General features: G+C 38.0%; 2 protein-coding genes across 2 annotated transcripts in view; one reads left to right on the top strand and one right to left on the bottom strand.

Moving 5' to 3' along the window:
* Nucleotides 1-8,986, top strand: part of LOC108630271 (spindle pole body component 110) — a 56,765-nt gene extending 47,779 nt beyond the window's left edge. Inside the window, 10 exon segments of the mRNA XM_026818005.1 lie at nucleotides 3,219-3,294; nucleotides 5,675-5,903; nucleotides 6,295-6,339; nucleotides 6,873-6,977; nucleotides 7,045-7,234; nucleotides 7,414-7,751; nucleotides 8,148-8,302; nucleotides 8,305-8,543; nucleotides 8,613-8,777; nucleotides 8,855-8,986. Coding sequence (XP_026673806.1) covers nucleotides 3,219-3,294; nucleotides 5,675-5,903; nucleotides 6,295-6,339; nucleotides 6,873-6,977; nucleotides 7,045-7,234; nucleotides 7,414-7,751; nucleotides 8,148-8,302; nucleotides 8,305-8,543; nucleotides 8,613-8,777; nucleotides 8,855-8,962 — 1,650 coding nt within the window. The 3' untranslated portion in view covers nucleotides 8,963-8,986.
* A 19-nt stretch (nucleotides 8,987-9,005) lies between these two features.
* On the bottom strand, nucleotides 9,006-13,070 carry LOC108630306 (uncharacterized). Its single transcript, XM_018033496.2, has 2 exons — nucleotides 12,872-13,070; nucleotides 9,006-11,119 (listed from the first exon to the last, which is right to left on the bottom strand). The coding sequence occupies exon 2, from the start codon at nucleotides 11,107-11,109 to the stop codon at nucleotides 9,601-9,603; it is 1,509 nt and encodes a 502-aa protein (XP_017888985.1). The 5' UTR covers nucleotides 11,110-11,119; nucleotides 12,872-13,070; the 3' UTR covers nucleotides 9,006-9,600.
* Nucleotides 13,071-14,108: the final 1,038 nt, after the last annotated feature.

The following is a 14,108-nucleotide window of genomic DNA, read 5'->3' as shown; positions in this document are numbered from 1 at the left end:
ATACAAAGGAGCTTTTAATCTGAAGACTTAGCAAATGAGACTTGCGACAAAAGCAAAGTTATCAAATTTTATGAAGAAACTAATGTTGCAACACGTCAATTCCAACTTTTGAATATTTACCGTAATTGAGAAAATATGAACGAGCGATGCGTTTTTCATAAAAATCGAAAGGTCGAAATATGTACATAATTTATAATAATGATAAATGTGATTTATTTGTAATTACGTGAAGCAATGAACGAACGCGAAATATGTTTCCCATTTCGTAACATCGACACCGATGAATTCGCAACTGAATATTTTTTCGCCATGCTGCTGACAGCAGGACACGAATTATTATGGTCTCGCAACGCGAGAGGGATGTGATTAACGGTTACGCGGGCTCAGTTTTCCAAAGACAATTATTTAACTAGTCAATATTGAACCACGTTCAATTAGGGGCGAATTGAAATGAACACCGCAGAACACGACTCGATCCCCGACGCTGATACAGCGATACCTACCACCGCGGCGGCTCGTTTTAAATCCCGACGTGCCGCGCACCAACGGACCACGCGATCAGTAAATGAAAATCTGTCGGCGAAACGCCTGGAATATCGAATATCGAATAACATTTATTCGACCAAAGTCCAAAGGGATATATACGTTCAAAACGAAATTCATGCTGTCGTTTTTTTATCCTATACACTCTACAAAATATTTTACATGAGAGTATAAAGGTATTACAAACAAAGCAAAACTGTTATACCCCTACAACCTAAGTACTTAATGTGCATTGGATATGTTTCCATATCGCACCATACGTGATACTTAATAATTGTACTCAATAAATGTACATAAACCCTCGCAATTAAAAAATTTGTAACGATCATTAAATTTGAAAAGCTGTCCACGATTTCATGATGTAATTAGAATCATAATTTATCTTTATTTATTGTGTGCCAGGCTACATATTTATACAACATATAATACAGTAAAAAATTATCCGTGATTTCAAGTACAATTTTATTGAATCCATTCATGTTTTGTAGCATCATTATGATAATATTCTTATGTACTATACATGTATAACTTATTGTGTGATTATTATTGTAACTTTCTAATTGAAGCAAAAAGGTTGAATCCCGGAGCGAGCCAAGTTTCGCACAGTCGCGCGTTTCCTTCGTCCCTGCGACCCCTCCCATCCGTTTCATTTCTCTGTTCTCTTCCTTTTTTATCGCCCTCGCTCCGTTCTCGCAGCGGCGGCCAGCAACCTGGCCTGACGGCTGCGCGTAAAATTGGCCGGAACGCATTTTTCCATTAGGCCGGTGCCCGAGCCACGTTACAAATTATAGGTGTACTCTTATTGGAGAGCCCGATGAAACGAGGGAACCGATACGCTCGCGCCCGTTTTCCTCCCCGCGCCGGCTGCCCTCGGATGATACCCGTCTGAAAAAATCGGATTTCGGACGAGATTGACCGCTACCGCGTGGCGTTGGGACCAGCTCTCGAAATTAATGATTGATCGAGTGTCGACGCGACGAGTAAACTTTGATTAAGTACCACGAGAACAAAAAGAAACGTATCACTCAATTTTATACTACGAGAGTAACTTCAACATATAGATTCTATAGTAAAATGAACGTCCCTAATGATATAATGAGAACTATAAAAATTCAATAAATAGACCTATACCTTTTAACGAGCAGCTTTTTGATTAGATATTATTTTGACACAGTTAAGTTAGTCAGCGTAAATGTACTAAGATAAAATCTGCAATGTTGTGTAAATAATTTTTGCAACACTCCATCGTAACTGTTCCGACAATTCCCGCCAGAAGCGAGCTTCGAAGTGGCTTCGCGTACATAATAGATGCGCCACGGCGGCGGTACCACGAAGAACCGAATGGAACGTAACGTAACATAGCACATTCTAACGTGTGTATGTAACGCAATAAAATGGTAAAAGTAGCCGCGGGCCATCGAGCCGGGTCGTTAGGGACACGCCCGTGGAAAATACGGGGTCTCGCTTGACATTAAAATCGCATTTGCCGCTTTTCCACGGAATCCGCGCCGGGCGAGATGGAGAGAGACAAAGAGGGCCGCTTGTTCATCGATTACCGGCCCGTCTCGGTCGCGATTCGCGACGTCCGCCACGACATTAAACGTAATTTGACGGCGACATTTACGTCACGCGTTAAGTGATTCCGCTGCATCCCTGACGGATCGCCCGCCATCTAATTCAATCCTGTGGGAGCGCGTAATGCCGCTCGAGATTTATGCGAGTTGCTCGCGGTGCGTTGGTGTGTCCGTAATCGAAACGAGCATCAAAAGAAATTCGTTTAGAGCTAACTCACTCGATTCTGGACACACGTATAGTATAGTCAGTAGAAGGACTTGTTCCTGTGTGATTTGTCTACATGTGCCTTCAGGATCCAATTAAATCTATTCTGAATTTTCATTTCTCAACAATTTGTTTTGTAAGAAAAAACGTAAAGGAAGAGAAACCGATCATTTAAAATCCATTCCCATTCTCTAGTATCTTCCTCGCGTAACACCTTAAAAAAGAACGTCCACGCTTTTACGACTAATAAACTACCGCTGATAACGCGTAGCTCGGCGCAATTTTCTTTTTACACCCTCGGCGGAGGAAAAGGAACGTGCACCGCGTACTCCGTTAATGACACCAAATGAAAATATGAATATTCTTAGGGAGAAGGTTAAGAGGCGAAAGGCGAACCGAGTTGTATGGAGGCGCGTACCGTTATATGCGTGGCACCGATTCCACGGGGAGTCCTCGCGGCATTAAAGCGCTAACGATCCCGAGGGCAGATTCCCGGCTGGACGAAATATGTACGAGGCTAGTCGTTAGGGGCTCGGTCGTGTTAATGATCAAATCTTTCTGTCCCTACTTTTTTCCCCTGCCTCCTTTTCCGATGGAACTTCTCTCGCGGCTAAAAGGATTCGACAATAAACAACGTAGAACTCCCGTGATTAGCCGTGCCGCAGCTTAGAAACACTTCTTGCTTGACTCTGCTTACTGATTCAGTAAATAAACTGAATGCAGATAAATTAACCATTATTATACAAAACGCTTATAAGAAAATATACTTTAGACAATCTTAAAATAAAAAATGTAATCTATACTTTAAAAAGTTTTATGAATTAAGTAACAACACTTTTTAATTAAACTGACATAATAATAAGAAAATTTTACCATGTCTTTCCTCATTGTTGCAGAGAACCAAAAGAAAGGGTTCGCAGGAGGGGAGGAGAGTTTCGTCAGTGGATAAGCAAGAAACTCGGCTTATCGTAGGTTAGTGTATCTAATTACCCGTGCCGTTTTACGTCAACGATTTGCAGTGATTTACGGCGAAATTGTAGCGGCGACCTTCGTCCAGCCGGCGCTGGTTCCGGGACAAAAGGTGGGGAGGGGTAGAGGGCAGACGGGAAAGGGAGAACGAATCAGCTAAGCGGTCCGCGGCTAAGAAAAAAAGAAACGCTAAAGGATTCGGTCATTTATCACGGCGCTGCTGCCTCCGGGGCACCATCCGAATGAAAAGGGGTGGAATATAATCCGTTGGACAGACTAATCGCGGACTAACTATCCACATATTATCTACAATAATTTCATAGTACTGAAACGAAGGGTGGGGAGTTCTACATCTTCTCCTGTACCGTATCGAAACGCGATTTCGTAGCGAAATGGTTTATTAGAATTACGGGTGATTTCTTATCTTAAAACGTTGTATCAAGCACGAAACAATGTTTTGCTATTATCTTGGATGAAGATCTTTTATTTCCTTCATAATAGAGTATGTAATTCTTATGGTTTTATCACATGAAACCTAACTGATATTCTATACATGAAATTTATGTATTATAATGCACTGCGGTACTAAAAAGCTAATAGAAACAAAAATAACATAAAGGAATCAAAGTCGTAACGTAAACCAAACGATGTACGATCAACGAACTAGTAATTAGAACTGCTTATGCGTCCGGACATAATGAAATTTGTTTGTCAATTAAATGTCGATGCCGGTAAATTTTCCGTATACTTTACCCCATGGTGGGCGCGCTAATTAATTTCCACGCTCGAGTTCATTTTATTTACGCGCGACAAGCCTCAAAATTGCAGCGGCACCGTCCGCGGTAGTACTCGTCTGGCTGATACATATTTGCGCGCGATGCAAACCGCAGCGTGCAAAAATATCTCGCCGCGAATTGGGACCAGTGAGTTTCGCTGACGAAAACATCGCTCTGTAAATTGATCCCAGACCGAACGGATGCAATGCCCGGAATCCGTTCGCATTTCCAAGGCTTTTCTTTATTTGAAAACACAGTAAAAAATATTTTTCATTGTTACGTTCCGGTTTCTCATGGTTCCTATCTTGCATAAACAAAAATTTAAAAAGCCGCTGTTTTGTTTTAAAATATAGAAGTGAAGAAATATAGAAGTGGTATGTATTGACGCAATTTAAACATCATGTGAGAAATATTTTTAATTCGGATACAATAAGAAAAATTGTAGAGTATAACATCGATATCATGTTATCTGACCTCGTGACAGGAAGAAGGAAAAGTTGTCTGGCTTAACTAAATCTGGCGTATTAAATCTTGAAAGGAGTAAGGGGGCAGGACAATTGGGACATATGGAAGGTCGTTGTAGAGGTATACGCGTCAGGGTGCACATGTAACGCCTTGAAATTACAGAGTGGCCAGGATCGATCCATCATAACTGGGCCCATGGGACTTACGGTCCCTGCGCGCCGCCCCATCGTTTAAGTCGTTAGCAATTTCCTGCGCGGGACTATTTTCGGGCCCAAATTCCATATGGCTCGATAATATCCGATAATGCGACCGCAGATTCGTTTTATTTCGTCGACAGTCACGTCCGGTTCATCGGATTATTCGTACAACATTCAGTCTTCAACACGAATGTTTACTATTTAGAATTTGGATTATACATGTTTTTTCTTCTTGCAAAAATAAACGCGATACTTTCGTACGCAAACAATGTATTTTTGATTGAATAAATTTGTTCTTGACGTTATTTTTGTTTTATACATTTTCTATGCACTCGACGTTCACTATTTGCAATTTCATTTGACTTCCTTGAAATCTAATTTAAGAAATCTATTATAATGTAAATTAAGGACTCGGAGGTATTCAAATCATAGATTTATGCTTTAAAACTACAATCATAATTTCAATAGTTCTCTCATAAAGAATTTAAATCTTTTTAGAGAATTACAAAAGTTTATTTCGCAGATTCTGCAGTTTCGGAGTTTAATTAGGATTTTCTCCAAACTCTAAAATTCTTGAACTCTTTGGATACTTTTTGATTATTAATTAGACTCTATTTGGAAACGACTCGATTACTTTATCCAGACAACAAGACATTGAAAAGATACTGCTGTACGTATGCACCAGGTGGTAGCAGCGTCCAGTGCACTTAAATGCGGAAAGTACTCCACCGATAACAAAATGATAACATCAAAATCAATTAAAAAAGCATTCATTGTATTGAATGAATAGTTTTACTCATTTAATTAAGTTACATGAATATCATATGAAATTCTTTTGCATTTTGTACAATTCTATAATGAATCTGTTTGTATTCATCTGATAGCCAATTTCAGGCAATTTGGAATAAGTATCTTATGTGATAAAAAATATTTTGGATATAACAGATAATATCGAAACGAAGGCTGTCTGTACACAAACGTTGGTTCAGGCGATAGAGCTAAACGAGAAAGATGTACAAACGGATGAATTAGCAGCTGAGGTGAATCAGCTACCACCGTCGTGCAAACACATGGAACGAAAAAAGTCTTCCACATTTTGTTCTAGTAACGAAGACCTTGTCCCTCAGTGGTTGATCGAAGAAGCCCTTAATAGGGGAAACGAATTATGTAAAGAGTACGTATAGAAAAGTTATAAAACAACGAGAATATTAAAAATTTCGGTTATAGTATATTATGACCAGTAAATTTACGCATTAGTCACTGATTTTTAAACATAATGTGCAAGTATATGATTTATCGTGTGAAAACACATAATAGTGAATCAATCTGAATATTTCACGAAAACGAAACGAACTCTCCGCACATAACACACAATCACATACTCCTGTGAAAAGGAGCACGCAATGCAAATTGAATAAAACGTCGGAACCCTGGCGCGATTGAAATTTTTTTCCGCGAAAAACAAACGACAAACTCTTGCGCAACAATATCAGCCGGGCGAACTAACGCAAAATTTTCCTTTTCCGACCGCAACGGAATATCCACGTCGAATCGAATCAGCGCAGCGAGCGACAGACAAAAGGGGGAATATCGTCGAACAAGGAGGTCGAGTGAGTTTATATGTAGAATACATAAAAGGCAGTTTTTTTAATCGAAAAAGTCCGCGGCGATATATCCGAGGCTCTCTTGAATTTTCGAGAAATTCGATCGCTCGGAAATGTTGGAATTAATGCATAACTGGTAGTGGATTAATGGAATTTATCGTCAAACTTGCGTCTGTTATGCAAGCGAAAAAAACAACTAGTTGGCTCTGTGATAAAATGGAATTTTCTGAATTGTTTTACATTTGACGTACAATAATTCTCGTCGAACAGTTATTGGATTTTTTACCGTTTTGCACTTTGGAAACGATCAGTATTTCATGTAATTACTATTTTTATTAGTGAAGTCTTAAAATGCCAAAGTCTCAATGCCAAAGTCTCATATCTTTGCACATGTGTGTAACATGGGATGGGATGTTCGATCTTAGTTACACTACTTGGCGAGCCTATGTAGTATGAATACTTTTTTTTCTCGCATTTACTAAGATTTTAATTCTTATGAAACTGTGTATGTAGATTTTATATACGACTTATTTGATTAGGTATGAGATAATTATATCAGACCTTGAAGCGAAGCTTGCTCATACAAGGGAGAATCTCGAAGAAGCCTTGAAGGCAAAGTCTGCCGTGAAAGAAAAATATAAAAAGTAATATCGCTATTCGTCTATCTGTTGTCAATGATAATTGGTGGAATTAAAAATATATGGAAATTAGATTTTTGGAGGAGGCAAAAGCGGAAGCTCATAGAGAGAACGAGGCATTGCAAGAAAGAATCGTGCGGATTTGCACTTCCGTTCTAGAGAACTTCGGTCCTCGTTCGATGAACAGAAGTTGCACTTATCAAATTAAAGCTCACAAAAAATTGAAATGCCGTGAAAAGATTTTAAAGAGATTGTATAAAAAGGTACGTATAAAATCAGTTTGTTTAACTCCGTATGAACACGGAACATCTTTCAACAAAACAGTCAAATAAAACAGAGATAATGATTGATTGGATAGCTCGGGGGATATAATCTAAACTATGTATGTCGAGTACAGACAGGTAGAGTAGAAGGTTCATTTTACGTTTTCCATTTTTGTCAGCTGCGAATGGCAGTGGCAAAATCGAACAAATTGGAGCGGGAATTGGCGTCGACGAGGAAGAGACTGGAAAGCAAATCGGAAGATCACGAATCGATCAGCAAATGCTTTGAAGAGCTCAAACAAGAGATGGACGCGACCGAAACGAATCTGAACAATCTGATTTCGGAGAATCTAGCGTTGAGGAAGAAGATGGAGGAAACGCGAAACTGGCTGCAAAGCACCGCAGGAAAGGAGCAACAGGCGAATCGCTCGCAAGACGTGTACAAAAATAGGGAATTGAACAATCTCAAGAAGAAGAATGAGGAAAACGCGACCACTATTGCTCAGCTCAAAAACAAGTATCAGATATTTCTTTCTAATAGTAAAAGAAAGGAATGAGTTAATTTAGATTATGAATTTTCTATAACACGTGTTCAAAAAAGACCATTTTCGGCACCTATAAAATGGCATTTTCTATTTTCGCTCCACTTTATAGGCATCGGAGTCGGAAATGGTCTTTTTTTTATACGCGCGTTATATAAAGTGAACTAATATTGCAATGCTTAAATGCTAATTCTAAGTGCATTTTTTCATGTATTTAATTTTGTACAAAAATCTACAATTTACTGAATAGCAATTTTCAATCGTCACACTTCTGTTAAATTTTTTATTGATACTAGAACTAGATTTATAATAAAACTAATATTTGTATATGAAACTTAAGAATTAATGATTGATAAGATTTAACAATTTAGACTGGCACGAGCAGAGTCAGCAAACGCCAATAAGGGTTTTTTACTGAACAGTTATAAAAGTCAGTTGTCAGAATTGAATAAAGAGAAGAATCAATTGTTAGCTAACATAAGTAAGCTGGAGAATGAAGTCATTAATACTCGAAGCAACAATTCGCAAGGATAAAAAAATTCAATTTTTAGATGGAGTCACAATTATCTAAAAAATATAAAGAATTAGCGTACCACGAAACTGAAGCTATCAAAGCTAAATACGACGAGACCATCAAGTCGATGAGGGCAACGCTGCAGCAGGAAATCGAAACGATTAAAACGAAACATGACGAGACTATTAAATCTATGAAAGCGAAGCTGTTAGTGATGCGAAATGAGAATGCCGAATATTCGAATGCTATTAAAGTAAAATGGCGGGCACTTGAATTATAAAAGCTTTGCCTAGAACGTGATTTTTAAAGTATGTCTCTTTAGGAATTTCTGAAAAAATTGTATGAGCAACAAAGAGATCAGGAATTACAAAAAAGTTTGAACGAAAGCGAGCCAAGTGAAAAGGAAGCTCAGGAAACTGCATGTACTATTTTGAACATGACACCAGATGAGTTATCAGGCTTCATTAATGGAAAAACTAAAAATTCGGTAAAGCGTTAAATACTTCATTTTATAATATAAATAAATTAGAAATCATTTACAAAAAATAACAATATAAATCGTAGATTAATCCTTGGATAACCGAATTGAATGGAATTACGGCAACGAATCACTTTGCTCAAGGTCTGTCAAAGTTTTTATTGAAGAAGGTGACAAAGACAACGAAGAAATAGTAAAGGATCGAGAAGGAATAGGGTTCCACGAATTCTCTTCAAAATCATGTTTCTGTATATTATTAAAGACGATGTACCATATCGCTTACAATATATATAAGGCATACGTATAATTTAGAAGTAGATAAAATTCACTACTTTATTCCAATCATAACGAAATTAATGGAAAATTAAATTCCCATAAGTCCTGTATTAAAAAATTACAATTCAGTGCTAAACATTAAAGCACAAGTGGTGATTCATAAATAATAATGATAAATAAGTAAAAAACGGGCACTGCGTAGATCACAATATATTTCATCATAGCAGTGTTTTTAATTTATAATTCAATTATCATTGCACACCAATTCCATTGCATATTTAATTCAACGTCAATAATACCCATAATCCTATTTATCGAATCCCCTTTATTTAGTGAAAAGAGACCATAATTAGATTGTGGATGTTTATGCATATATTATACTTTTCCAAACGTAACTGATTAGATTTCGATTAAATCAGAATTGAAAATTGTTTTATTCTCTAACTGGATATTACTACACTTTCGATGCAGAAACATCCACCATAATGCATCAATGTAAAAGCGAACGGTATTCAAAATTCTCTACGAAATTCTATAGAAAAAAATCATTCCTTATTCAGTTATCGCTCTGCAACTCACTGGAACCAGTAGCATCGGGTGCTTTTTGCAACTGAGCATTCTGGAATCTTTCATAGCCATTACTCTCACCAAAAATTTTTCTTCCGGAAATCCTTTCGTCATCCTTTACGCTCACTTCCGTTCCGATTTGCACCGGCCAGGGCAATTTGCCCTCGTTCCTCGCCGATACCTGATTGGCCAACTTTCTGTCAGTCTTCTGATCAAACGGATCGTTGTCCCGAAGATTTTCCAACGCCACTTTTCGGCGGCTCTCCTCATCAGGATAAGAATAAGGTTTATCCACAAAACTTGATCTCTTCGAGTAATTGTCGTAACCATCGTAAAGATGTCTATATCGGTATCTGCTAGGATCCACGTTCCCCGGAATGCGTTTATACGTACCATCCCTTGAAGTGGGAGTCCTTGTCCCATCCACCTGATAAGGTCTAGGGTAATTCCTCATGTCCACAGGTTTCCTGACTATTTCCGGGAGAGTAGCGTAATAAATAATTCTCTTAGGCTTAGGCGTGGGCCTACTGCGACTATAGAGGTCAAAATCCTCGTCTCTGTATCGATCATAGTAAGAGTAGGGGTAATCATTGGGTATACGCATATAGTATTCCCTCTCCATCCTGTACCGATCAGGATAGTAATAACTATAGCCACGACGATAGGCTAAGGGATCGTAATCTCGGTCTCTGATAGAGTTCCGGTACCACGGGAAGTCGTAGTCGTCGTAACCTCTACCAATGGGCATGTCCCGGGCCTCACGATGATCGTAGCTCCTTCTGTGGTGGCTGGTCACGAAATCGGCCCGAGGTGCTTGATAGCTTCTCACACTCGGCGCGTCCTCGTCGTCTGTCGTTTGTTGAATCATCTGATCCAAGTTAGATCTGTGAGGAAACTCTACAGACAACGGTTGAGTGGACCAGTTGTCCGGAGAACTCAAACGAACCTCCCGAACGTTTTTTGTAGTAGATATTTGCTCTAACTTGGTCTCGTTCTCTGCGTCACGACGAACTCTCGTTATAGGCGACTTCGTTTCATCCTTTATTGAATCTTCGACACTCTCCGGCTGTAGAACAGTCATCATAATACCTGTTTTAAAAATCTTATCATTGATTTGTGCGCTGTCCGTTTTTACGTCATCGGACCCTTGATCTCTCTGGTCTTCGCGTTTCTCGTATTGACTGTAAGAATTCTCAAATATCGGTTCCAGTTGATCAAGAAATTTCTGACTGAACACAGATGGTTTAGATATAGGGGCAGTAGCGAAATCTAAGGACTTTTGTTCCGAATTTGGATTTCTTTGAGCTGTTTCAAACGGATTTAGATAACCCACACCGCTCACGGTGCGAACCTCGAATGCCGATGAATCGAGACGCGGCCATGACGGGTGATTCCAATGGGCCACGTACGGAAGAACTTGCCATGCTTTTCCGATTCCTGCCGCGCTGATATCCGTCGCCAGAAGCAACACAGATATTTTCAGCAGAAACAGCCGCATGTCCGTTTACCTGAAACAAAATATTTACTAAATATTTTATAATTATACAATAAACTAGTATTGCAAATCTATCATTTTTCTACATTTTATAGACTGATCTGTTTGTGTGCATAAATTATACTGTCGAACAATTATTCTGAATAATGCTTGCTAAGTTCAATATTTGAAAATGTTTAAAGAGAATTATATTCCTATGAAAATAGATTTTGTGGATATTTAATAAATTTAATTATAAAAAGGAAACAATGCACATATGTATACATATCATGTATAGAAGATAAAGGACTTCCTAAATATCGTTTTTTAAATCGACACCATAAAATCTTTATTTTACATAAAAATCTGCAGCCTGATGATAATATCCCCTTCTGAGCGACAGTGTATGTATAAATTAACCGTGAACGTCAACAGAGGCTTTCACCGAAACGGTACGACAGAGGCATGAAAGCCAGGCGGACAGTGAACAGGCGACGTTTAATGACCGTTCCGTCCGGTAAATCCGCACGGTCAGATGAGAATCGTGTCCTCGCCGCCGATTCCCCATAACAAATATAATTTCCCAGCCAGCCGCTTCCGCGGCATTATACCACCAGTTCCGGGCAACACGCAAATCCGGCGATTGTTCACTCGACTACATTTACCATAGCATCCTCCCACGAAATCGAACCAGAATTCAAGCCGTGCGCGCTTGCGAAAAGTTCAATGCACCAGCGGTAGGGAACGATCACGCTTACGAAATTTTCAACGACAATGAACGCCGTTAAAAAACACAAAATTCGATGCAAATCGTTTCATTCGACACCCGTTTTTGTTGCTAATTTCTATGTACTTCATATTTGATTGTTATTTTGAGAAAACGAAACGAAATTTTAGTTCTGAAATTTTTTCCAATGTCAGAAAATCTTTATGTACGAATTGATAAAATTTGTTGAAATTGATAAAATTGAAAAAATCTCACAAAACATAGAAATGCCGCTGTTTTTTTAAGTCTCCGATAAAATTGACTTATCTTGTTTTAATCGCTTCAAAACGTCTCTTCCGTGGACCGTGTCGGGCAAAACGTTATATGCTAGTCGCGACAGGTTTTTGTCCGGATGTTGCACGGTTAAGAACACGGCGGTTTACATTGTGGCTGCGAAAAAGGAACGCAAGAGAGAAAGAAAAAAAAGAATAGACAGGCGAAGGATAGGACGTCTGGGCATAGCGGAACAAATCTTTGGCAACGGAGAATCTCCTCCGTTAGCATCGACTCTGCACAGTTCGCTTTGTGTTATACAGTTAGCTTTATGGGCCTTTCTGTTTTGCTTCCATTGATTCATGAAGTAATATGCTAATTACGCGATACAAAATTACAGGTTGTACATTGATACCAATTCACTTATAACAAGAGAATAGAAGTTTCAGTTCTGCAATTACACGTGTAGTGAAACAAATAACTTAATAAAGAGCATAAGAATCTCTTGCTTATTAAAAAACTGAAATAAATATTTAAATATAATAAAAATAATATATTTAAAAAATATAAAGTCATATAATAGCTTGATACTAAAATTCTTCCTAGAAAAAACTACACTTTAGTATTTGAATGTATACATATTTATATCCCATAAATCAAATTGAAATTATATGACAAGATAGAAAGAAATGCTAATTTTTTATATCGTAATGGTTGTTGCTAATAAACAAAATCTAAAAAATTCTAGCATTTATAAAACTTGCAAGCTTTCCTTTGGGTTTTGTCAATTAGTAATAAATATTGTACCTGAATTCCGGAGCCTGGTTCTAAATGTCGTTGACTGTCTGATGTTACCACGATTACTACGGTTCGTGAACTACGGCTTCCCAGTTTGCCTCGGCTTCGTATCTGCATACCTAGTGCTGTTGTCTCCACTAAAACGCGCTTCACCCCTCTACTCTCGGGCCTATTTATCTACCGTTCTCAATTGGTCGAGGTTTTTAACTGTAGTTCTTGTACCGAAAGATAGGTAAATGACTTCGTGCACCACTATGATCGAACATGATCGTTTGAGTTTATCAAAACCGGTACAACAACGCATTAGTGTTTCGATTGTAGTTGAAACATTAGAATAATAATGACTGAACTGCAGATTTTTATACGAAATAAATCTATTGAGATTTTTTTTACTCTGCAGAAAGAACAATATATATTTATGGATAAGTATAACATAACTTACACATTACACACCTCTTTATATTTTCTGCATATTCAGGTATTCTTTAAATTCGTATAAACCGCGTTCTGGTAATGGATAAAAACAAAGATTTTTTTGGTCACTCTTTAACATATCGTGGCTCGATGCAGACTGCCACCCCCTGAAGAGACTTTTACGTCATTGCTTATTCTTAAGATCATCTTAAGCATTTGCTATCCCTGTCTATCCCATGTTTCCAGTCCCTGTCTTGTACAAGAAACAGGGACTTAAGCAAATGCAAAAATTTACGATTTTATGGAATTGTCATTCAGTTTAATAATCATCACTTTCATGCAAGAATCAACATGTGTAGATTGAATTTCGACGAACTCGTTTTCACTTTGCCCCACAGTATGCAATAATTACGCAGAATACAAAAAAAAAACGGAATAGAGAGTGTAGCCTGAAAATCGAATGAATATATTGTAAGCAACATAATAGGTAATAGCACTGTCATGCGCTGCGATGCATAAACTGGGGTGGAATTAAATCCGCGTATACATCAGCATCACATCAGAAAATGAAGAGCGCGAATATTGGCATAAAAGTAAAGTCTTGACCAGGTAACAAAAAACGTACAATGGTAAAAATATGAAATTGTTAACATCGAACTACTACAGTGTCATAAAAAAACCAGCATTTATAATTGAAGTTGAATTATTGGAGAAAATTACTTTCAATTACGGTGATCATATTTCTTGTAGCGAAATTAAAGACAAAAGAAAAGGTGAAAATTGAATAAATTATTTATTCAAAAGAAGAAAAAATACAATTGAACACAAAGAA

This window comes from Ceratina calcarata, unplaced genomic scaffold (assembly GCF_001652005.2).
Source record: "Ceratina calcarata isolate Rehan_Ccalc_2016 unplaced genomic scaffold, ASM165200v1 scaffold72.2, whole genome shotgun sequence".
Taxonomy (NCBI): domain Eukaryota; kingdom Metazoa; phylum Arthropoda; class Insecta; order Hymenoptera; family Apidae; genus Ceratina; species Ceratina calcarata.
This window is presented reverse-complemented; position numbering and strand designations above follow the sequence as displayed.